The sequence below is a fragment of the Phacochoerus africanus genome, chromosome 1, assembly GCF_016906955.1.
Source record: "Phacochoerus africanus isolate WHEZ1 chromosome 1, ROS_Pafr_v1, whole genome shotgun sequence".
NCBI lineage: Eukaryota > Metazoa > Chordata > Mammalia > Artiodactyla > Suidae > Phacochoerus > Phacochoerus africanus.
In genome coordinates this window covers 45,419,510-45,443,687 of record NC_062544.1, presented here as the reverse complement: position 1 = coordinate 45,443,687, position 24,178 = coordinate 45,419,510, and the positions used below count along the sequence as shown (strand labels likewise).

General features: G+C 35.4%; 1 protein-coding gene and 1 pseudogene across 1 annotated transcript in view; both read left to right on the top strand.

The window, feature by feature from the left end:
* MTREX (Mtr4 exosome RNA helicase) overlaps window positions 1-24,178 on the top strand; it is a 123,821-nt gene that overhangs the window by 82,181 nt on the left and 17,462 nt on the right. The window contains 5 exon segments of the mRNA XM_047760481.1: window positions 5,784-5,894; window positions 7,041-7,229; window positions 12,688-12,851; window positions 17,300-17,405; window positions 21,528-21,584. Of these exon segments, the coding sequence (XP_047616437.1) occupies window positions 5,784-5,894; window positions 7,041-7,229; window positions 12,688-12,851; window positions 17,300-17,405; window positions 21,528-21,584 (627 nt within the window).
* LOC125115731 (60S ribosomal protein L34-like) lies at window positions 12,877-13,522 on the top strand (annotated as a pseudogene).

The window sequence follows — 24,178 nt, the reverse complement described above, 5'->3', positions numbered from 1 at the left end:
AAAAAAGACAGAATAAAAGATTACACATCGCAACTATACACATAATTATATAGCAACTACTTGAGAGTCAAAATACCCTTTAATAATTGTGATGAAATGAGAATTAATACTTTTTTCACTTCAGAAGTTCATGTCAAAAGTGTACATTGAAATTAGATTTTTTTGGATAAACTTTGTCCATATTTAAAATAGTTTATTTAAACTCCATTAAGTGCAATATCTGGGCTCCTGCAGGGACAGATTCTGCTGACTGCTTTTTTTCCCTGTATATGGACCATGTTTTTTGTCTCTTTATGTATCTTATAACTTTTTTTTCTTTGAAAACTACACCTTTTTTTTTGGTCTTTTTTTTTTTTTTTTTTTTTTTTTTTTATTTCTTGGGCCACTCCCACGGCATATGGAGGTTCCCAGGCTAGGGGTTGAATCGGAGCTGTAGCCACCGGCCTACGCCAGAGCCACTGCAACGCGGGATCCGAGCCACGTCTGCAACCTACACCACAGCTCACGGCAACGCCAGATCCTTAACCCACTGAGCAAGGGCAGGGACCGAACCCGCAACCTCATGGTTCCTAGTCGGATTCGTTAACCACTGCGCCACGACGGGAACTCCTGGAGGATAGACTTTTTTTTTTTTTTTTTTGTCTTTTTTGCCTTCTCAGAGCCCCTCCCGAGGCATATGGAGGTTCCCAGGCTAGGGGTCTAATCGGAGCTGTAGCTGCAGGCCTACGCCAGAGCCACAGCAACGCGGGATCTGAGGCCGCGTCTGCAGCCTACACCACAGTTTACAGCACTGCCGGATCCTTAACCCACTGAGCAAGGCCAGGGATCGAACCTGAAACCTCATGGTTCCTAGTCGGATTTGTTAACCACTGAGCCATGATGAGAACTCTGAAAACTACACCTTTTAAATGATGTAGTGTGGCATCTCTGCAAATTAAACCCAAGTTTATATTGCCATTTGTTATAATTGTTTGATTACTTGTTTTATAGACTTTTCTGAGTTAAATATGTTAATTCTCTATTTTTTTGTTATGCATGGTCACAGTGCAAAAAACTTATGCATCTCTCCCTCTGGATATTGGCTGCCTGGTACAATCATTGATAGTTTTTCATGTCCTGAGTCTTCTGTTTCTAGCCAGCCTGTGTTATCTAGAATTTGCTTAGATTACAAATTGGTGGTTCAAAAGCCAATTCAGTCCACATTATATCTCTTTTATAAATGAATTTGATAGTTTGAGGATTTAAACTGATAGTAAAGGATTATAATCATGTGAAAATAAAATAACTCATGAGTTTATATACTCAGAATAGATATATAGAAGGAGTAGTGATGTTAGAAAAGTCACTGTTAGACGACTACCACAAGTAATAACTGACTCAGGCAAGAATAATCCATGGATGCTGAAACTAATGAGTTGAAAGTGTAATGAAAAATGGGATATTTACAAAGTCTCTGAGGAGTTTCCCTACAAATTCCTTATTAATTGTAAAAAGAAAAATAACTTTACAAAAGTAGAAAACGCTAGCAGACACCGCTCTAATCAAGTAATTGAAGGTACTATCAACAATAATGTTGACCAATGGGTTGAGACGACAACAACAAAAAAAATCGCTTGTGCCAAAAATGCATAACCTGAATCTTTGATGAATTTTCATGATTACACAAACCTAAACTGAATGTCTTTCTACGGAATGACTAGCCTATAGTATTCAAAAATGGCGATATCTTGAGAGACAAAAAAAAAAAAACTGAGAAACTGTCCCATATTAAAGGAGAATAAGAAGTATTATAGTTAAATATAATTCATGATCCTATTTTGGCTCCATAGAGTGGCAGGGAAGAAGGGAGTGTGAAAGAAGGGAATGTGTGAAAGACATTATTGGGGAAGTAGATGAAATTCTAATATGGACTATAGGTTAGATAATATCAGTATATCAACACTAAATTTCCTTCTTTTAATACTTGTACTGTGAGTGTATGGCTCTGTGTATGTATATGTACATGGAAAAATATAGAATAGTAAAGTAAATGGGAAAAATGTAAATAATTGATGAATCTGAATAAAGGTACATGGGAGCTGTTTGTCCTATTCTTGCAATTTTTCTGTAAATTTGAAATTATAGGGAAGTGTTAATACCATAAAAGAATAAAAACATGTGGAGCATATTCTAGATTAAAGAAGACTGAAGAGACCTGAGAACTAAACGCAATTAATGATCCTTGGTTGCGTTCTGGATCCAAAAGTAGCAGTAGCAGCAGTAGTGGTAGTTGTAGTAATCTGTGAAGGACATTATTGCATCAGTTGGGGAAATTTTAATGTGGACTATATATTAGATGGTGTATTGTTAAAATTTATGGTCTGTAATATTGAAGCTATGCAGGAGAATGTGATTGTTCTTCTTTTTTCTTTTTTTCTTTTTTTTGGTCTTTTTTAGGGACCTACCCACGGCATATGGAAGTTCCCAAACTAAGGGGTCAAATCAGAGCTGCAGCTGGCCTACACCACAGCCACAGCAACTCAGGATCCAAGCTGCATCTGCAACCTACAACACAGCTTACTGCACCTCCTTAACCCACTGAGTAAGGCCAGGGATGAAACTCTCATCCTCATGGATACTAGTCAGTTACATTACTGCTGAGCCAGAAGGGAACTCCAGAATGTGATTGTTCTTAAAAGATACATGCTGAAGTGTTTGCTGACAAGGTGAAATGATACGTTATCTACAAGTTAATTTCAAATGGTTAAAAGAGGAGGAGGGAAAAGGAAGTAGGAAGAAATAAAAAACACCCTCAAAAACTTATCTAGAGAGAGAAAAAGCACATATGGCAAGTTATTCATGGTTGGAAAAATCTAGTTGAGAAAATCCTTGAGAAAATACAATGGAAATTTATTAATTTTTTTCAATTTATAACAAGTATTTTTACAAGGTGTTTAGGCACTACTTTAAAGTGCCTTTTAAATGCATATATTAACATGCATTGTCTCATTTAATTCTCATAAGTGTTAATGAGATAAATGTAATTTTATCCTTATTTTTCTCCCCTTGGATCAGCATTTCTTTCTTTTTTCTTAGTTGAAGTATAGTTGATTTACAATATTGTGTTTCAGCTGTACAACAGAGCGATTCAGTTGTATGTATTTTTTCAGATTATTTTCCACTATAGGTTATTACAGATACTGAATATAGTTCCCTGTTTTGTACAGTAAATCCTTGTTGCTTATCCATTTTGTGTATAGTAGTATGTATCTGTTAATCCCATACTCCTGATTTATCCCTGCCCCTCCTTTCCCCTTTGATAACCCTAAGTTTGTTTTCTAGGTCTGTGAATATCTTCCTGCCTTTTTTGGTGGGGGGTGTGCATGTACCTGCGGCATATGGACGTTCCCAGGCTAGGGGTCCAGTCGGAGCTGCATCTGCTGGCCTATACCACAGCCACAGCAATGCCAGATCCAAGCCACATCTGTGGCCTACACAGATGCCGGATCCTTAACCCACTGAGTGAGGCCAGGGATCAAACCTGCATCCTCATGGATATTAGTCAGGTTCATTACCACTGAACAACAGCAGGAACTCCCTGCTTTGTATATACATTCATTTATGTTATTTTTTAGATTCTGTATGTAAGTGATATGATATAATATCTGTCTTTGTGTGATTTACCTCACTTAGTATATTCTCTAAGTCCATCCATGTTTCTACAGATAGTAATACTTCATTCTTTTTGATGGCTGGGTATTATTCCATTGTACGTATGTGCTACACTCTTATTAAACCGTCATCTGTTGTTGGACACTTGGGTTATTTCCATGTCTTGGCTATCTTAAATAGTACTACTGTAAACATTAGGGTGCAAATATATTTTTGAATTAGAGTTTTCATCTTTTTCAGATATGTACCAGGAGTGGTATTGCTAGATCATATCATAGCTCTATTTTTAGTTTCTAAAGGAACCTCCATGCCATCTTCCATAGTGACTGCACCAGTTTGCATTCTCATCAACAGTATAACAGGGTTATTTGTAGACTTTTTGATGATAGCCATTCTGACCAGTGTGAGGTGATGATATCTTATTGTGGTTTTGATTTGAATTTCTCTAATTAGCAGTGTTAAGCATCTTTTTTATGTGCCTGTTGGCCATCTGTATGTCTTCTTTGGAGAAATATCTATTTAGGTCTTCTGCCCATTTTTTTAATTGGATGGTTTGGTTTTTTGATATTAAGTTGTGTGGGCTATTTATATATTTTGAATATTAACCCCTTGTCAATCGCATTATTTGCAAATATTTTCTCTCATTCTATAGGTTGTCTTTTTGTTTTGTTGGTGGTTTCCTTTGCTCTGCAGAAACTAAAGTTTGATTAGATCCCATTGTTAGCTTTGTTTTTATTTCTTTTGGGAGACTGATCTAAGAAAATATTGCTACATGGGAGTTCCTATCATGGTGCAGTGCTTAACAAATCCGACTAGGAACCATGAGGTTGCGGATTTGATCTCTGGCCTTGCTCAGTGGGTTAAGGATCCAGTGTTGCCGTGAGCTGTGGTGTAGGTTGCAGCTACAGTTCCGACTTGACCCTAGCCTGGGAACCTCCATATGTCGCAGAAGCAGCCCAAGAAATGGCAAAAAGACCAAAAAAGAAAAAAAAGAAGAAAAGAAAATATTGCTACAATTTATGTCAGAGAATAAATTGCCCTTGTTCTTTTCTAGGAGCCTTATGGTTTTGTCTTATATTTATGTCTTTAAAACGTTTTGAGTTTGTTTTTGTAGATGGTGTGAAGGAGTGTTCTAATTTCATTGATTTACATGCAACTGTCCAGCTTTCCCAACAACTCTTGCTAAAGAGACTGTTTTTCTCTATTGTATATTCTTGCCTCCTCTGTTGTAGATCATTTATATCTGGGCTCGTTATTCTGTTCCATTGTTTATCCTCATTTTTAAAATGGGAAAACTAAAGCTGTAAAAGGTTAATAAGTAAGTTGCTCAAAGTCACACAACTAATGGAAGACTGAATTCAAACCCAGGCAGTCTTGACTCTAGAATCCACATTCCACCATTGTATCATTTTGCTCAGTAAAGCACAGTGAATATATTTGTTATCAGTAAGTGAATGACAGTAGTTCTAGTGGTGATCAGTGTAAAAGGTAACCATGGGAGACCAATATGCTGACAGATGTGAATCTGTGAAAATGTTATCCTTGCTTCAGTTTATAGAGGCCCTCTGAATTTAAAGGGAATGAATTTAAAGAAAGCATATTTGATAGTGAGGGAAAAGAAAGATATTCTTGTCAGGAGAAAGCATGGAGGAAAGTTTAAAGATAGGTGTTCTTCAAGTTTAGTGTAATGGAGTATATTGTTTTCTCTGCTTGAAATGCCTCTTTTCATCTCTGTGTTCTGGCTCATCCAGGGATTACATGAATCTTACTTGGCCATCTGAACCTCAGTAGGAGTCTTGAAACCTATGTGGTGATATAGTACTTTTAGGTATTCAAAAAGTACCAAATACTGAGGATGCAAAAGTAAATAAAGTATAGATTTTGTGTTGAGGGACTCATTTTTATGTACCATTTATTTGCCTGTTACTTCAAAGTTTGAATTTGTTTTACTTTTTAAATATAGTTTCTACTAAGCTTTTCACTAAACTTCCGCAGTGATTACTGTGTACTTAATATACCTGTCCCATATTGTAAATGCAGTTTCCTTTTAAGTATTCAAGCTAAATTTAATTGCAGAATTTGGAAATGATGTGATTTTAATTGTAATAAATATATGTAACTTTTGTTGATAGGTTGTTCCAGTATTGGTGCATCTCCTGTCTGCTATCAGCAGTGTTAGGCTTTACATTCCTAAAGACCTTCGACCCCTGGACAATAGACAGAGTGTTTTAAAATCAATACAGGTATACATGTTAATTTTACAAATTAAATATAAATTTTATGTAAATAAAAACAGGGTTTATAACAAGGCACCTGAAATGCTTTTAAATATATTGCTTTCTTTCAGAAAAACTATAAACACTACCAACTGTAGCAACTATTTTTAACAAAAATATTGGCAGCAGATCTGTATATAGTCAGGCCTCTCTTTGGATCTACCAACAAAGTCAGTCTAAAAGAGGGGCTCACAAAGGAACAAGTGGCCACTATTTTATGTTAAATAATGAGTGAAAATAACTATAGACTATTAAAAGTTTTATGTATAAAATCATATACCAAGACTTTTAATCACAGTATCTTTTATACATGGATGAAATGCTTTTTAAAATAGGAAAAATTAAGACTTTATAGAAACTTTTATTTTCCCGTTGGAAAATATAAAGGAACTTTGTTATTTAGTCAATAAATATTTGAATTTACTATATAGCAAAGGCTGTGTGTGTGTGTGTGTGTGTGTGTGTGTGTGTGTGTGTGTATATATATATAAGAATCTCAGAAAACAGGATGCTTTCGGTATAGACTAGGAATTTTTAAGCCGTGGTCCATAGTGGGCTTTCTGAAGTGAATAATTCTCTGGACAGTTTTACAGAATTTTTTTATCAGTAACCTTTTTTTTTTACTTTGATTTCTAACTGGCCAAATCCTATATTACCTTAATGCTTATCCAAGACCCTGAAAATCTTCCAGTGGGATACCAGCCAATAGTGACCTGTCTCTTCTCTGAACTCATATGTTCATTATAAATCATGTTTAAAAAAGAGAAAAAATTAGGTATCTGGACGCTTCATCTTTCTTCTCTGTAGTGCCCTCTCTAGAAATCAGCCCCAAGGAAGTAATCAGAAAATTGAAGATAGTTTGCTCTTGAGATGTTCAATACAGGATTATTTATAATGCCAAGAAGTTACAACAACCTAAATATACAATGATGAGTTTTATCAGTAAGTTATACCACATCCAGAACTATTCATCTTTAAATATTAGAATCATTTGTAAATTATAATACATTTCTATGTGCATAGAAAAAACATAAAAAGAGATATTGATATAGTTTAGTCTTAACTAATTTTGTCTGTGAGATGAAAAAATAAATTTTAAATATTTTGTTTCAGGAAGTTCAGAAACGCTTTCCTGATGGTGTTCCCTTATTAGATCCTATTGATGACATGGGCATACAAGATCAAGGACTGAAAAAAGTCATCCAGAAAGTAGAGGCTTTTGAGCATCGAATGTATTCTCATCCACTTCACAATGATCCAAATTTGGAAACTGTGTATACGCTTTGTGAAAAAAAAGCACAGGTATGGCTAAAACTTATTTTTTATCATAGAAGTCTATGTATTTCACTAAGTGAATTAGCATATATTTTTCACTTGCTTTTCCTGTTGGTTTCATCAGCTAAATAGCAAAATGTCTATCTATCTTTAAAGTGAACTATCAACTCTTAAGAGGAAAGAAAAAGTTAATCACTTTGAGATGTCATCCCCATAGCATAACATTTTAAAGCATACACTTCAGTGGTTTTTAATATATTCACAGATATCTGCAGGTATAACCATTATCCAGAACATTTTCATCACTCCAATCATTGCACATTTCCCTACCTTCCAACCCCTGGCAGTCTACTTTCTGCCTCTATGGATTTGTCCCTTCTGGAGATTTCATATAAATTAAGTCATACAGTATCTGGCTTGTATGTCTACGTTTTTCACTAAACATATTGTCTTCATGGTTCATCTATATTGTAGCAGGAACTTGTACTTTATTCCTATTTATGGCTGGAAAATAATCCATTGTATGTATATATCACATTCTACTTAACATTCATCAGTTGGTGAACATTTGGAGTTTTACCTATTTTACTGTTTTTGGTGGGAGACTAATAAAGATAGATGACTCTATCTCATCTATGAATATTTACATTCTTAAATATCCTTTTCTCAGGACAAATAACAATTTGTATGCCTTTCCAAAGGATTTTTCATCAACTATGCAGATAATAAGGAAAACCTCAATCTAAAATTATAATTCGGGAGTTCCCGTCGTGGCGCAGTGGTTAACGAATCCGACTAGGAACCATGAGGTTGCGGGTTCGGTCCCTGCCCTTGCTCAGTGGGTTAACGATCCGGTGTTGCCGTGAGCTGTGTTGTAGGTTGCAGACGCGGCTTGGATCCTGCGTTGCTGTGGCTCTGGCATAGGCCGGTGGCTACAGCTCCTATTCGACCCCTAGCCTGGGAACCTCCATATGCCGCGGAAGCGGCCCAAAGAAATAGCAAAAAGACAAAAAAAAATAAATAAAATAAAATTATAATTTGCTACTGGTAAATGTGTCAGAATTACTGAGGGGAGATAGATATATATATATATATATATATATATATATATATATATTTTTTATATATTCCCTCTAAAGCAAAACTTTCCTAAGTGCAAGGCATTTTATTGTTTTTATTTTATTGGTTTGTTTTTTGTGTTTTAGGGTTACACCACAGCATATGGAGGGTCCCAGGCTATAGGGGTCCCATTGGAGCTGTAACTACGGGCCTATGTCACAGTCACAGGAACTCGGGATCCAAGCCACATCTACGACCTACACCACACTCACGGCAATGCCGGATACTTAATCCACTGAGTTAGGCCAGGGATTGAACCTGCGTCCTCATGGGTGCTAGTCAGATTCGTTTCCTCTGAGCCACGACAGGAACTCCAAGGCATTTTAAAAGTTTGCAACATCAAACTGTGTAATGATTCTTTAGATTCCAAGATTTTCAATAATAAATCATCAAATCAAAGCAAAAATAATTTGGAGTTTTTCTGCTTTTTGACTATTATGAATAATACTGCTATAAACATTTTGAGTACAAATTTTTGTATGGACATGTTCATTTCTCTTAGGTGGAATTGGGTAGAATTGTGGGTCATAAAGTAAACTCTATGTTTAACTTTTTGGAGGGGGATGGGGGTGTGCTTGTGCCATGTGGATATTCTTGGGCCAGGGATTGAATGTGCACCACAGCAATCACCCGAGCTGCTTCAGTGACAATGCTGGGTCCTTAGCCCACTATGCCACATGGTAACTCCTATGTTTAATTTTTTGAGAAACTGCCAAAGTGTTTTCCAAAGTGGCTATTACCACTTTACATTCTCACTAGCAATTTATTAGGGTTTCAGTTTCTCCACATACTCACCAACATTTGTTATTGTCAGTTTTGGAGGGGGGTGGTGTTTGTTTTTTGAGGAGGAATTATTTTATTTTTTTCTTTCTTTTTTTCTTTGGCTGTGCCCACAGCATGTGGAAGTTCCCAGGCCAGGGATTGAACCCCCACCGTAGCAGCGACCTGAGCCACTGCAGTGATAGCACCAGATACTTAACCCCGCTGCACCACAAGAGGACTCCACTGGCTATATTTTTAAGTATAGCTATCCCAGTGAGATGAAGTACACAATTTTAGGGTAACTAACTATATTCTCTAACCAGTAAAAGCATTCTTAAAGCCATTCTGAATAATGGATTTAGAAAAAGCTTTTTGAAGTGAATACATTTCTTTCCACTATCCACTTGTCTTCATGTAGAATCTTTTGTATATATAAATGTCACTTGCTCCTTGAAGCTTATAGTTCCTTGCTATTAACATTTTTCAAATTTTATCATATGCCATTTTTATCACGTTTGTCTTCCTGTCCCACAAACTAGATTTTAAGGTCATTATTTTCAGGCGTTTCTCTTTAGTTTATTTGTGTTCTTCCATATCTCCCATAACGATCTATTTTTATAAAGTAGATGCTTAGTATTTATTAAATAAACAATATGAATAGAAACTCGGCTTAATAGAATAATTTGTTCAGTCATAGTTGTACAGCACTGTCTCTTTCTAGCCTTTTGTGAACTATCATGATGTGGCCTTGTGCCACATTGGGCACAGCAAGTGTGTTCTCAGGGAACATGTAGGACACGATGCCATGCTTTGGCCCACCATGAAGATTTCTTCTGAAGATGAGGAAACTGAAACACAGAAAGCTTTAGACTCTTGTGATCCTGGCCTGCTCATCTCTCACAAGGTCCATTGCATCAGCTCCCTCCCTTCTCCCAGTTATCCCCTATGTGGCCACTAGAGCGTCATCCCTAACAATTCCATAACACAAGAATGGAGAGACTTGAGTTTGGTTGAGTGGTGACTGGAAACCAACCATGGAGAAGGTGGTTTGAAGCCACAGAGAGAGGCATTATCTGAGTTACTCAAATATAGGAAAAGGCCCTCATGTCTGGTTGAAAGACTGGCTAAATAAACTGAAGATTGCAATACATGGAAAAAATACTTATGTAGAAGCATTAAATTTAAGAAACAGGACCTAAAATCAATGTGGACTATGATTACAGTTTAGGCAAAGTAAAAACACACTGGAAAAGACTGAAAGGAAAACCTTAAGAAGGTGTATTTGGACAGTGAAATTATAGTAGGTCTGTGCCTCCCTACCCCCGTTGTCTGTAATGTGCTTATATTGCTTTTTCTTTTCTTTTTTTTTTTTTAAGGGCTACACCTACGGCATATGAAAGTTCCTAGGCTAGGGGTCTAATTAGAGGTGCAGCTGCCACAAAGTCTGCAGTCACAGCAATGCCAGATCTGAGCTGTGTCTGTGACCTACACTGCAGTTCATGGCAACGCTGGATCCTTAACCTGCTAAGCAGGGCCAGGTACTGAGCCTGTGTTCTCAGGGACACGAGTCTGGTTCATTATTCCTGAGCCACAATGGGAACTTCTTATATTGCATGTTTTAATGAAAGAAAACTACAAAGAGTTAAGAAGTTAGGGGAAAAAAACAAGTCTTCTTATGACCTCCTAGTGACTGCAAGATGAATTTGATATCCCTTATCCCTATGTAGGAAGTCTTCAAAATCTGACCCCTCAGCTGTCAGCATTTTAATTGCTCACACCCTCTGACCCAGGTTTCCCACCCTCTAGGACTGAAACTGCAAAGTGAGGCAGTACAAGGATGTTCTTGTAGTATTGTTTGAAAAAGCAAATGGTGATAAACAACCTCAGTGTTCTTCAGTAGAGAATTAGATATGTGAGTTATGCGCATCCACTCAATGGGTGTCAGTATGGCCATTAATAAGAAAGAGGTAAATTTATATATGCTTTTTGGGGGAAAGGTCCTAATATACTGAATGGAAAAGGAGGATGATCTCACTTCAGTGAGAAAAGCCCCTATATCTATGTACTCGTGGATATCTATGTTCTTTTAAAGTATATAGAAATAGATCTAGAACAGCATCATCCAATAGAAATATAATACAAGCTTCTTATATGATTTTAAATTCTTCAGTAGCCACATTATTAAAAAATTGAAAAGAAACAGGTGAAATTAATTTTCATAAGATTTTTATGTAACTCAATACTTCCAAAATACATTTCAACATGTAATCAATATAAAAATTATTGAGATAAAAATCTTAACTAGTAGGCTCTCTTCCACCAACCTAGTAAGCTTTGTATGCTTCTGGATTCTTAATACAGTCTTTTGTGCTAATAAATGGGCATTTTCAATGATACTTTAGAAGACAGTTATTTTTCTGATAAATCATGCTAGGTAGCATAGTGTATTTGAACATAGAAAACATTGCTCTAGTCCTCCTAGCATTGTGACAACGTATCTGTTCATAGCAGTGTAAATAATTGGTAAGAGTTTAGTTTCTAGAGTCTGATAGCTTGAGTTTGAGTCCCATCTTTTATTACTTGCTAGCTCTAGCTCTGTGTTCCTGACCAGTCTGCTTGGTGATCTCTCTCTGCCTCGGTTTTCTCATCTGTAAAATATACGTTTAATATTAGTTACCTAACTCATATGATTGCTGTAAGAATTGAGTGAAATGATGTAAAGTACTGCAAGAAAGAGGATACATAGTTAGCTATCGATAAATATCAGTTCCTGACCACCATCATTACCTTTAAAATTTACTCTACTCAGTTGAATAAATCATCTGCAAAATTCCAGAGTTTCTGAATTTCAGCTTCTCAGTCCCTGAACTTTTCTTTCATTGCTTTTCTGAACTTCAGGCCTCACTTCAGGATCCCACCTTTGTTTTCTTGCTTTTGTACTGGTCATCCTGTGTCTCAGTGGAAAAGTATGCAGTATTTACTGATGAATGTAATTTCAAAACTCATCTGCTCTAAAGAATGACCTCAAAATAATGTTTTCCTTTTAAGCTTTCATCTATGTCTATAAAGACCTGTTCTCTTTGCTAAATCCATTTCCAGCTTAGGCAGATTGGTAATACAATTTGAGGGCAAAGAGAAGGAACACTTTTCAGGGCATAATGAGGGAAATATAAGTAATTAAGAAATAAGATTAGTAGACTGTCATCTTTCTTTTATTATTTTCTGAGTTACCTCCTAATTTCCTAAGGATGAAAACCTGGAGCTGATGTGTCTGCTACTTTAGTACCATGAGTATCAAATGCAAATGGAGGGCCTGTCTTAATTCACACTGACTTTTTCTGCCTCCTGCAGGTTACCTCATTTAGTTTATGGCTATCCAGCTCACTTCTCTCCTTCTAAACTTTCTTCTTTACCCCTCCTCATTTAAGTAAGAACAGTGATCTGTTCTTCAACTTTTAAGCTTTTAACAGTTTCTAAATCTCCTTGAAACTCCTATGCTCCCCTTCCCCCTTCCCAAATACCATATTTTTTGTTTCATGACTAAATGTTGTTTTATTTTGTTTACTTTGTTATTGAACTCCCTTTATACTTTTATATACCTTAGATTGCGATAGATATTAAATCTGCAAAGCGAGAACTGAAGAAGGCAAGAACTGTTTTACAAATGGATGAACTCAAATGTCGCAAACGTGTTTTAAGGAGGTTGGGATTTGCTACTTCTTCTGATGTCATAGAGATGAAAGGACGAGTGGCTTGTGAAATAAGCAGGTAAAACCTGGTTATTCTAGAAAAATGATTTTAAAATGGGATACTGTTTTTTAAATGAGAGCTTTTAGTCTTTTGGAAAAAGAGCTATCTTTAGAGTGTGTACAATACCTCCCATATTAAAATACAGGTGTTGACCATGAAGTTGAGAAATTAGAAAGGGAGAATAAAATTCTCTTTAATCCCAATAATTAACACAAACTATTAGCATTTTCATGTATTTCCTTTTTCTTTATTTTAATGCATTGTGGCATTCTTAAATAATTGTAATCTTACTCCTCTTATGGGCACGGTATCCAGAAGCATTCACAATGAATGGTCCAGCGATTGGCATACCATCGTAGGCCATCTTACAACACAGCATCTAACAAAACCAGGCTGTCCCGAACCCCTGGTAATCAAATTGTTTACCTTTATACCGAGAAAGTTGGGAAAGCACCAAAATATGCATGTGGCGTGTGCCCAGGCCAGCTTCAAGGAGTTTGTGCTGTGAGACCTGAAGTTCTTTTGAGATTGTCTAAAATGAAAAAACATGTTAGCTGGGCCTATGGTGGTTCCATGTGTGCTAAAAATGTGTCCAGGACAGAATCAAGCACACCTTCCTTATCGAGGAGCAGGAAATCGTTGTGAAAGTGTTGAAAGCACAAGCACAGAGTCAGAAAGCTAAATAAAAAGAAAAATGAAGCTTTTTTGGAGTTCTCATCGTGGCTCAGTGGTTAACAAATCTGACTAGGAACCATGAGGTTGCGGGTTTGATCCCTGGCCTCACTCAGTGGGTTAAGGATCCAGCGTTGCTATGAGCTGTGGTGTAGGTTGCAGACGCGGCTCGGATCCTGCATTGCTGTGGCTCTGGCGTAGGCCTGCAGCTACAGCTCTGATTAGACCCCTAGCCTGGGAACCTCCATATGCCGTGGGAGCAGCCCAAGAAAATGGCAGAAAGACAAAAAAAATGAAGCTTTTTTGAGTAATAAAAAAATCAAAAAGCCAAAAAAATTGTAATCTTAGTTTATACATGATTTTGTATACTTTCAATTTTTTTTTTTTATAATTTTGAACATTTTCCCATTTTGAAACTCAGTCTAATAATCATTACCCTTTTTAATGTAATGTTTTGGGCTAACAGTAGGCTATTAGAATATAGCACATTATAGGCTACAACTTAAAAGTGAATATGAGCTTTTTAAATTGTATACAAGATATTCTCTGTTTTGATAATCTTTTGCCACATTACAAATAACCTTAGAACTAAATAAAATAACAGTCATTTCGTTCTTCTGGTTGTTTTATGTGGCTCGCAAATTTCTAGAAGGGCCCTTTGGATGGTTCTGGCTCAGTGTCACACATTACTACCAACATTTTGAAGATACATGTTTTGACATAGTCATGACCATTATTTTCTGTGAGTCCATAAAAGACATTTTGAAAGTTTTTATGGCTTCACGAAAGCCATAATTGATGGGACCAGAAAATTATCTTTTTATGTGGTTTTGGCCATTCCTGATGAAGTCTTATTCGTATTGTTCTTACTGATCATCTAGTTTAGATATGAATTCAAATGTCTATAGGGGCCAAGATTCTTTGGCACATAGGACAATTCTTGGCCACCAAAAAGGAACAGCAACTACCCAGCTCCAATTAGTTATTACAGAATAATGTGGTATCAGTTTTCAACCCGGAAAACCCCCAAATCCAGAATTTTTAGGTGAAAATATCTTGATTTTTAAATGTTCACAAACTATTTCAAAATTCTGAAGTCCCTGTGCAAGCCAAATTAAACATTTCCTCCTGTTAGATCTGGCCCACAGGATTGTAGTTGTCCTTTAACTTGTGATAAATTAAGCTTTCCTAAGGTTAAAAATTTGCCCCAGTTTAAATCTCAACTACTATCAGACTGCTGATTTAAATGCCAAAGTTAATGTTATTGTAATTATTTCTTTGTAATGTTATATGGTATTTAATAATTAATATAGAAACTAATTTCTCTTAGGTACCTATAACTAGATTTATTTTGTCTTGGAAGAAAGAATATTTAGAAATAGGGATTACAGTGTCACATATCAAAATACTTAACTTTTCCCCCACAGTTCACCCTCTGGTCTGTCTTGCTAAATAATGAATAAGATCTAACCACTAAAGGCAAAAACTGAGGCATCATCCTTCTCTCATCATAGATTCCTTCTTTCTTCTCCCTCTCTTCCCACATCTTCTTGATTGTTTTCTCTTCTTACCACCATGCTATTTTAACTATTCCCACTGACTAAGGTGCATCCTTCATTGTTTCTTGCCTAGAGTGCCACAGTAGCCCTCCCGACTATTCATTGCCTCCTATCTTACGTCTCTATAACCCATCTTTATACACCCTTGCTTTCAGAATCTTCTTTCTAAAGCATGGCATTCTTAGGTAACTCCCAGTGATTCCATATTGCTTTTAGAATGTGTTCCATAATTTAGTGTATTCTTGCCTTTCCCTCTCTATCTTGTCTGTTGCCATATCTTACACATGATGTTTCTTTCATTTACCATGATCTTTCCCTCATTCCCTATTGCACTCCCTACATATTTTTCTCAAGATCTTCTGAAATTTGCTTCTAGTTTCCTCAGTTTGATTTTAGGCTACTTAACTTTTTTGAATAATTGCCTATATAATTGTCTGTTAAATTGTTGTCCTGTGATTATTGTCTTTCTTGTCTGCCTCCCACATTTGACTATAGAAGTAGTCTTGCTTTATTTGTATTTTTGTTCTTTAGGCTTTACTTACCTCTTGTTTACTACTAGGAACCCAAATTTAGTTTTTACTTTATTTTGAGTTGTTATTACTATTTGTAAATGTTGATAGTTCATGACTTTATTATTTTTTAGAAATCTTCTCCAAATAAGAAAGACTTCTGTTTTTTAATAAGGGTAATAACCTTTCAGTTACTGCATGGATCCATTAAACTCTTTTATAAATGTAAGATAATTTATGGAACCTTGATTATAGACTTTTACAGACACCATCATTGTAGTCTGCTTTCATTGAACACAAGAATTCAGAAATTTTTCATTTTTCATCCATTATGGCAAAGGGAAAAATAATGGAAAAATGTAAGATTTTTATTATTTTACTCACTTTTCTATTTAGTAGAAAGGATTTAGTTATGTGATATTTTGTGATAAGAGCTTGGACCATCTTATTTTGCTAAAAAGGACTTGTAACTCTACCTTTCATCTTTTGTGATTTGTGTGGTAAATTTTCCTTGATATAATTCTTAGTCAAATACAAAAAATAAAAATAAAAAGAAACAGATGATGAAGAGATGAAAACTATTTATTGGGTTGATCATTCTAATCTTTATAATGTAAGTCTGTTGTCTTTATAATATAAAACTGAATGCGAAAATGTTGTACAAGTACAGAGCAAAGAATATGGCCTTTCCCTCATCAGTGAAATTATGATCTGTCAAAGTCTTTTAAAATATTATATTTAGATAATACAAAAGAAGAACCAAAAATAATGATATCCTTGAACCTAAAATAGATGGATTTAAAATCTGAAGTCAGTAGTACGTTCTGACTGTGCGAGTGCACGAAGAAACAGAAATAATGATAAGCTAGTACCTTTCAAAGATATGTTTGAAATCGAATTGTTGGGTATACTTCAGATTCATGATGACAGTTGATGAGTAGCAATTTGTTACATTCTTTTTTTTTTTTTTAATTGTCTTTTTGCCATTTCTTGGGCCGCTCCCTCAGCATATGGAGGTTCCCAGGCTAGGGGTCTAATCAAAGCTGTAGCTGGCAGCCTACGCCAGAGCCACAGCAACGCGGGATCCGAGCCGCGTCTGCAACCTACACCACAGCTCACGGCAACGCCGGATCATTAACCCACTGAGCAAGGCCAGGGATCTAACCCTCGACCTCATGGTTCCTAGTCGGATTCTTTAACCGCTGCGCCACATCGGGAACTCCTGTTACATGCTTAACACTAGAAAATTGTGGATAAAATGTGTATTTGCTATGGGTGTATTCTAATTAAGATTTCTAATAAAGTTGTTTTCCATTATCTTTATTTTTTTAAATTATTTGTAGAATAATCAAAAATGAATTGAGTTGAAAACAAAAAGTTTCTTGAACCTAGGTAATACATAGTAATGCCTATTTTTTCTGGTATTCTGAGAGTTAAATGGTTCTTTATTCTGATGAATTATGTGCATTTTGATATTTGCTGGAGTAGGCTTTTTATCTAAAACGCTCATTTCGTATTTATTATTTATATATTCGTAAATATAAAGAACTGCCATTTCCTTAGTTAAATAGATCTTTATCAGTTCATCTACTACTCATGGTCAAATAGCGTTTTATTTGAAAGTATATCTTAAGGATCTGTAGGTACAGATGTATGTTTTTATATTCTGACATGAAGTTTATTCTCTCATTCCCCCCACCACACCCCTTTTTTTGTGGCGGTATAGTGCTGATGAGCTCCTTCTAACTGAGATGATGTTCAATGGCCTTTTCAATGACCTATCTGCAGAACAGGCAACGGCACTGCTGAGCTGCTTTGTGTTTCAAGAAAATGTGAGTTAATAGATTTAGCATATCTTATTTATCAGTTCACATTATCCTGTAACTTTAATATTATTATGGATCTTTTTTAAATTATAAAAATATTACTTCATAGTTACATATTAGAGGTAATGTTAATTAGAAATCAGTGTAACTGTAACCCAAAAGTAGTAAGAGAGAAATAATTAAACACATATTACCAGAAAAGAGAGTAAAGTAGAATTTTATTTAGATAGTCATCATTAATCAGATTCCAAGTCATAAATTTGCATTATAACTCAGTGCATTATTTGAAGGTCTGGCCTAGTTTGCACAGTCCTAGAAAGAAAAAAAAAGGTAGAGTTAATCAAAACTAGTAAATGAAAAGGGAGTGAGATTAAATTAATATCTCTTCTCTTAATTTTGTTTTGTTTTTTTGAAATAAATTTTATTGAAGTATAGTTGATTCAGAAGGTTGTGTAAGTTTCAGGTATATAGCAAAGTAAATCAATTATACATATATATATACATTCTATGAGGCAGCTTATTCCACTAGATGCTGAAGTCTTAGTTTTCATAGGCAAGATTTGAGGTAATAGTGTATGATTCTCATTGCTGGTTTAGCAGTAATTAAGTGCTGGCTAGAACACCAAAAGAACACTAATCATACTTTATTCCATAAGGCAGTATGATTTGCTTTAAAAAGTAAAATGCTTGTTTCATATTTCAAATTATTTTTTCATTGTATATGAAATTGACAAAATAAGAGTAGGACAAGAGCATGTACCTTCTAAAAATAATTTAATGTTGCTATATAATTTTTTAGAGAACCTTTTACCGTACACACTTAGTTTAACCTTTAAAAAAGTAGTGTAAGACACTTTTCAGTTCTGCCTTTGACCTGTTTATCCAATAAGCATTTCCTTACTTATTAAGGAGATCAAATATATAACTTTTTGAAGTAGGTAGGTATTTTCTATCAGTTCTCGGATTAGAAATTAGAATTTTAACTATAGTAGCAGTGATAACAAATATGGCAGTTATCCAGAAACTATTTATATTTTTCTAAGAATGCCTGCCATGAACCTATGAAATAATTTAATTTGCACATGAGGAATGCATTTCTTACAAAATATTATGTGTTTGGCTGTTTCCTTAGATTCAAACTTCGATTGCATTAATTTCCAAGATAGTTGTTAAGAATGTTCATCAAATTTTCTTTGAACAGATCTAAGGTTTAGATGAATTTGTTGATCAGTTTGAGGTTTTTGTCCTAAATGGCTTTTATTATGTTAAGGTATGTTCCCTCTATACCCACTTTGGTAAGAGTTTTTATCATGAAGGGATGTTGGACTTTGTCAAATGCTTTCTCTGCGTCTGTTGAGATGATCATGTGGTTTTTGACTTTTCTTTTGTTAATGTGGTGTATGATGTTGATTGATTTGCATATGTTGAACCACCCTTGTGAACCTGGGATGAATCCTACTTGGTCATGGTGTATGATCTTTTTTATATGTTGATGGATTCAGCTAAAATTTTGAGAATTTGAGAATTTTTGCATCTATATTCATCGAAGATATAGGCCTATAATTTTCTTTTTTGATAGTATCTTTGGTTTTAGTTTTAGGATGACGGTGGCATCATAGAATGTTTTTGGAAGTGTTCCTCCTTCTTCAACCTTTTGGAAAAGTTTAAGGAGGATAGGTATAAGTTCCTATATGTATGTTTGGTAGAATTTGCCTGTGAAGCCACCTGGTCCTGGACTTTTATTTGTAGGGAGTGTTTTTATGACATCTTCAATTTCATTTCTAGTGATTGGTCTGTTCAGTTGATCTACTACTTCTTTTTTGACATATAGCTGTTCATAGTATTCTTTTATGGTTTTTTGACATATGGCTGTTCATAGTATTCTTTTATGGTTTTTTGTATTTCTGCATTATCTGTTGTGATTTCTCCTTTTTCATTTCTTATTTTGTTTATTTGGGGTTTTTCTCTCCTTTTCTTGGTGAGACTGGCCAGAGGTTTGGCTTTTTTTTTTTTTTTTTTTTTAATTGATGTGACTGTCACTACAAAAATCCTGTCCTCTGAGAGAGCAGGAACATTAACTCTTCACAGGAGTTGGGCTTAACCAAACCACAACTCTTAAATCTTGGAACAGGATATCACTATATGTAGTTAAGATTTGTTTACTGAAGCCACACTGTGTAACATATAGTGTCATCAATTCTTCCTTGTCTTTGTGGTAGTGCCTTTTAACAGCAAGATGGATAATTATACCAAAAGTCACATGGAATTTTGTTGATACTTTTAAAAGTATGCTTTCTAGCTTACCGTGTGGCATAGCAGGTTAAATATTGAGCATTGCCACGGCAGTGGTGCAGGCTGTAACTGCAGTGCAGGTTTGATCCCTGGCTCAGAAACTACCACATGCCATAGGTGTGGCCTAAATAACTAATTAATTAATTGAAATGTGTTTGTGTTGTTTCTAAAATTGGGCCTCTGTATTTTATATCATTAAAAGTAATTTGAAGATTACACACAGTCATTATAATATAAATATCAAGTATCTACAAATATTTATTAAGCACCCACTGCATGTAGTGCAAAGACCTAGGCACTAGAGAGACACCAGAACTTTTTGCTTTCATGATACTTGTATGCTAGTGCATAAGATAAACAATAAAGAAAGTACACACATAGTATGTTGAAAGGTGATGAGGGTTTTGGAGAAAAGAAGCAGAGGAGGTATATATAAATTGTTGGGGGTGCTGGGGTTACTGTTCTAAATAAGTTGATTAGAAAAAGCTTCACTGATTGAGTGAAATTTGAACTGAGACCTGAAGAGAGATAAGTAGCAAACCATGCATATTCCTGGTGGAGAAAGTATTGTTAAGAAGACACTTATCTTAGTGCCTTCTACTTAGAGCTGGCTGCAAGAGGAGGTGATCAGTATTTGTTGACCATGATTGGACACAATGTCAAAGACATGTACGGTCTTGCATACTTTTCACTATTAAACTGAGATGTTGAGTTCATTTTGGCCATTTTGCTTTTTCATCATCCATTCTGATTTTTTTTAACAGAAATGAGACAATCTGGTTCATGATATATTACATAATATATGTATCTACATGATATAGATCAAAACCAAGCCCTATGTAAATACTGATGCTTAAGTTAAAGATTACAGTTCCCTTGTGGTGCAGCAAGTTAAGGATCCAGCGTTGTCACTGCAGCAGCTTGGGTCACTTGCTGCTATGGCTCAGGTTTGATCCCTGGCCTGGGAACGTCTGTATGCTGCGGCTGCAGCCAAAAAGAAAAAATAAAGGCAAATTTATTTCAACTAACCTGTAGTTGCTTTTTAAGAATGCACGTATAATTGCTTTAAATCCTGTCTCACACATACATGAATACATACATATGTACCTTTCTTGTATCATTTTATTTTTGTATAGTAAGTCTACTTTTGTTAAAATTTGTTCCATAATAATGTCTCTATTCTAATCACAAGCCTATAGGTTTTGAGGATCTGACCATATCTTTCTCTTGGACAGCATTAGAAATCAACACATAGAATTCAGCTTGTCAAAGTTAATTTGACTCGTTAGTAATAAACCTGAAACTCCTATTATTCTAATTGAGAAATTAATGGATTTTTCACTAGAGGGAAAACAATATTAAGAACTCTGTAACTCATGCAAACTATCCTAAAAGCGGTTACAGCTAGAATTATCTGGGTAAGATTAAAATTGAGGGCATTACTTCAGTATCCACAGATTGAGAGTTGCCTAGAAGCCAAAACTTTCAGAAATCAAAGTATAATACAACAGTTTATAAATGTTGATATAACTAAACTATGCATGTTTTACAGTATTTGCTCTCCTTCAATTCCATTTGTGGTCACAGAAAATAGCTTGTTTGGCACACTTTGCAAATGTAGCAGTGTAATATGTAAGAAAGAATAGTATAATTTAGGATAAGAGGAGTGGTAATTTTGCTTATATAAACTAAAAGTTGAGAAATTCTAAATACTAATGACTAAGATTTTATAATTTGAAATTAATGGATATCATGAAAGTTTTGTTTGTAAAAGCAGATAGTATACACTGCATTTTAAACTTGAATTTTATGTCTAATCTTCCTTTTCTTTTATAGTCTAGTGAGATGCCCAAATTAACAGAGCAGTTAGCAGGACCACTTCGTCAAATGCAGGTAAGATTTTTTTGAATTATGTATTTTATGAATAGTATATTGTAAAATAAACTTTTTTGGGGGGGAGTGCACCTGTGGCATATGGAAGTTCCCAGGCTAGGGGTTGAATTGGAGCTGCAGCTGCCGTTCATCGTTTTCATTGGTACTAAGAATGCCATCTTAGAGCAACAGAGATCCTAAAGGAAACAATAGAAAAGTTAGACTTAATTGATATCTTCAGGACACTACATCCAAAAAATCAGAATACACATTCTTCTCAAATGCTCATGGAACATTCTCAAGAATCAACCACATATTAGGACACAAAGCTAACCTCAATAAATTTAGGAGCATAGAAATTATCTCAAGTATCTTCTCTGACCACAGTGCCATGAAATTAGAAATCAACCATAGGAAAAGGAAAGAGAAAAAACCTACTACATGGAGACTAAACAACATGCTACTAAAAAACCAATGGGTCAATGAGGAAATCAAGAAGGAAATAAAAAAATACCTTGAAACAAATGATAATGAAGACACAACCTCTCAAAATCTATGGGATGCTGTGAAAGCAGTGCTCAGAGGGAAATTTATAGCAATACAGGCCTTTCTCAAAAAAGAAGAAAGATCCCAAATTGACAACTTGACCCTCCACCTAAACGAACTAGAAAAAGAACAAAAGAGACCTAAAGTCAGCAGAAGGAAGGAAATTATAAAAATCAAAGAAGAAATCAATAAAATAGAGATTCAAAAAACAATAGAGAGAATTAATAAAACCAAGAGCTGGTTCTTTGAAAAGGTAAACAAAATTGACAAACCCCTGGCCAGACTCACTCAAAAGAGGAGAGAAAGAACCCAAATAACCAAAATTATAAAGGAAAAAGGAGAAATCACAACGGATACTGCAGAAATACAAAAAGCCATAAGAGAATACTATGAACAACTATATGGCAACAAGTTTGACAATCTGGAAGAAATGGACAATTTTCTAGAATCTTACAGCCTGCCAAAACTGAATCAAGTAGAAACAGACCAACTAAACAGACCGATCACTAGAAATGAAATTGAAGAGGTCATAAAATCACTCCCTACAAATAAAAGTCCAGGACCAGATGGCTTCACAGGCCAATTCTATCAAACATATAAAGAGGAATTGGTGCCCATCCTCCTTAAACTCTTTCAAAAGGTGGAAGAAGAAGGAATACTCCCAAAGACATTCTATGGTGCCACCATCACCCTCATTCCAAAACCAGACAGAGATACCACCAAAAAAGAAAACTATCGCCCAATATCATTGATGAATATAGATGCAAAAATTCTTAACAAAATCTTAGCCAACCGAATCCAACAACATATCAAAAAAATTACACACAGTGACCAGGTGGGGTTCATCCCAGGTTCACAAGGATGGTTCAACATACGCAAATCAATCAACATCATACACCACATTAACAAAAGAAAAGTTAAAAATCATATGATCATCTCAATGGACGCAGAAAAAGCATTTGACAAAGTCCAACATCCATTCATGATCAAGACCCTCGCCAAAGTGGGTATAGAGGGAACGTTCCTGAATATAATCAAAACCATTTATGATAAACGCACAGCAAATATAATACTCAATGGAGAAAAACTGAAAACCTTCTCACTCAAATCTGGAACAAGACAGGGATGCCCACTTTCACCACTGCTATTCAACATAGTTTTGGAAGTCCTAGCCACAGCAGTTAGACAAACAAAAGAAATAAAAGGCATCCATATAGGAAGAGAAGAGATAAAACTGTCACTGTATGCAGATGACATGATACTATACATAGAAAACCCTAAGGACTCAACCCAAAAACTACCTGAACTGATTAATAAATTCAGCAAAGTAGCAGGCTATAAGATTAACATTCAGAAGTCACTTGCATTTCTGTATACCAGCAATGAAATATTAGAAAAGGAATACAAAAATATGATACCTTTTACAGTTGCACCTCTCAAAATCAAATACCTCGGAATACACCTGACCAAAGAGGTAAAGGACCTATATGTTGAGAACTATAGAACTTTAATCAAAGAAATCAAAGATGTAAAGAAATGGAAAGATATTCCATGTTCCTGGATTGGGAAAATCAATATTGTAAAAACGGCCAAACTACCCAAAGCAATCTACAGATTCAATGCAATCCCTATCAAATTACCCATGATATTTTTCACAGAACTAGAACAAACAATCCAAACATTTATATGGAACCACAAAAGACCCACAATCGCCAAAGCAATCCTGAGAAACAAAAACCAAGCAGGAGGCATAACTCTCCCAGACTTCAAGAAATACTACAAAGCCACAGTCATCAAAACAGTGTGGTACTGGTATCAAAACAGACAGACCAATGGAACACAATAGAGAACCCGGAAATAAACCCTGACACCTATGGTCAATTAATCTTTGACAAGGGAGGCAAGAACATAAAATGGGAAAAGAAAGTCTATTCAGCAAGCATTGCTGGGAAACCTAGACAGCTGCATGCAAAGCAATGAAACTAGAACACACCCTCACACCATGCACAAAAATAAACTCCAAATGGCTGAAAGACTTACATATATGACAGGACACCATCAAACTCCTA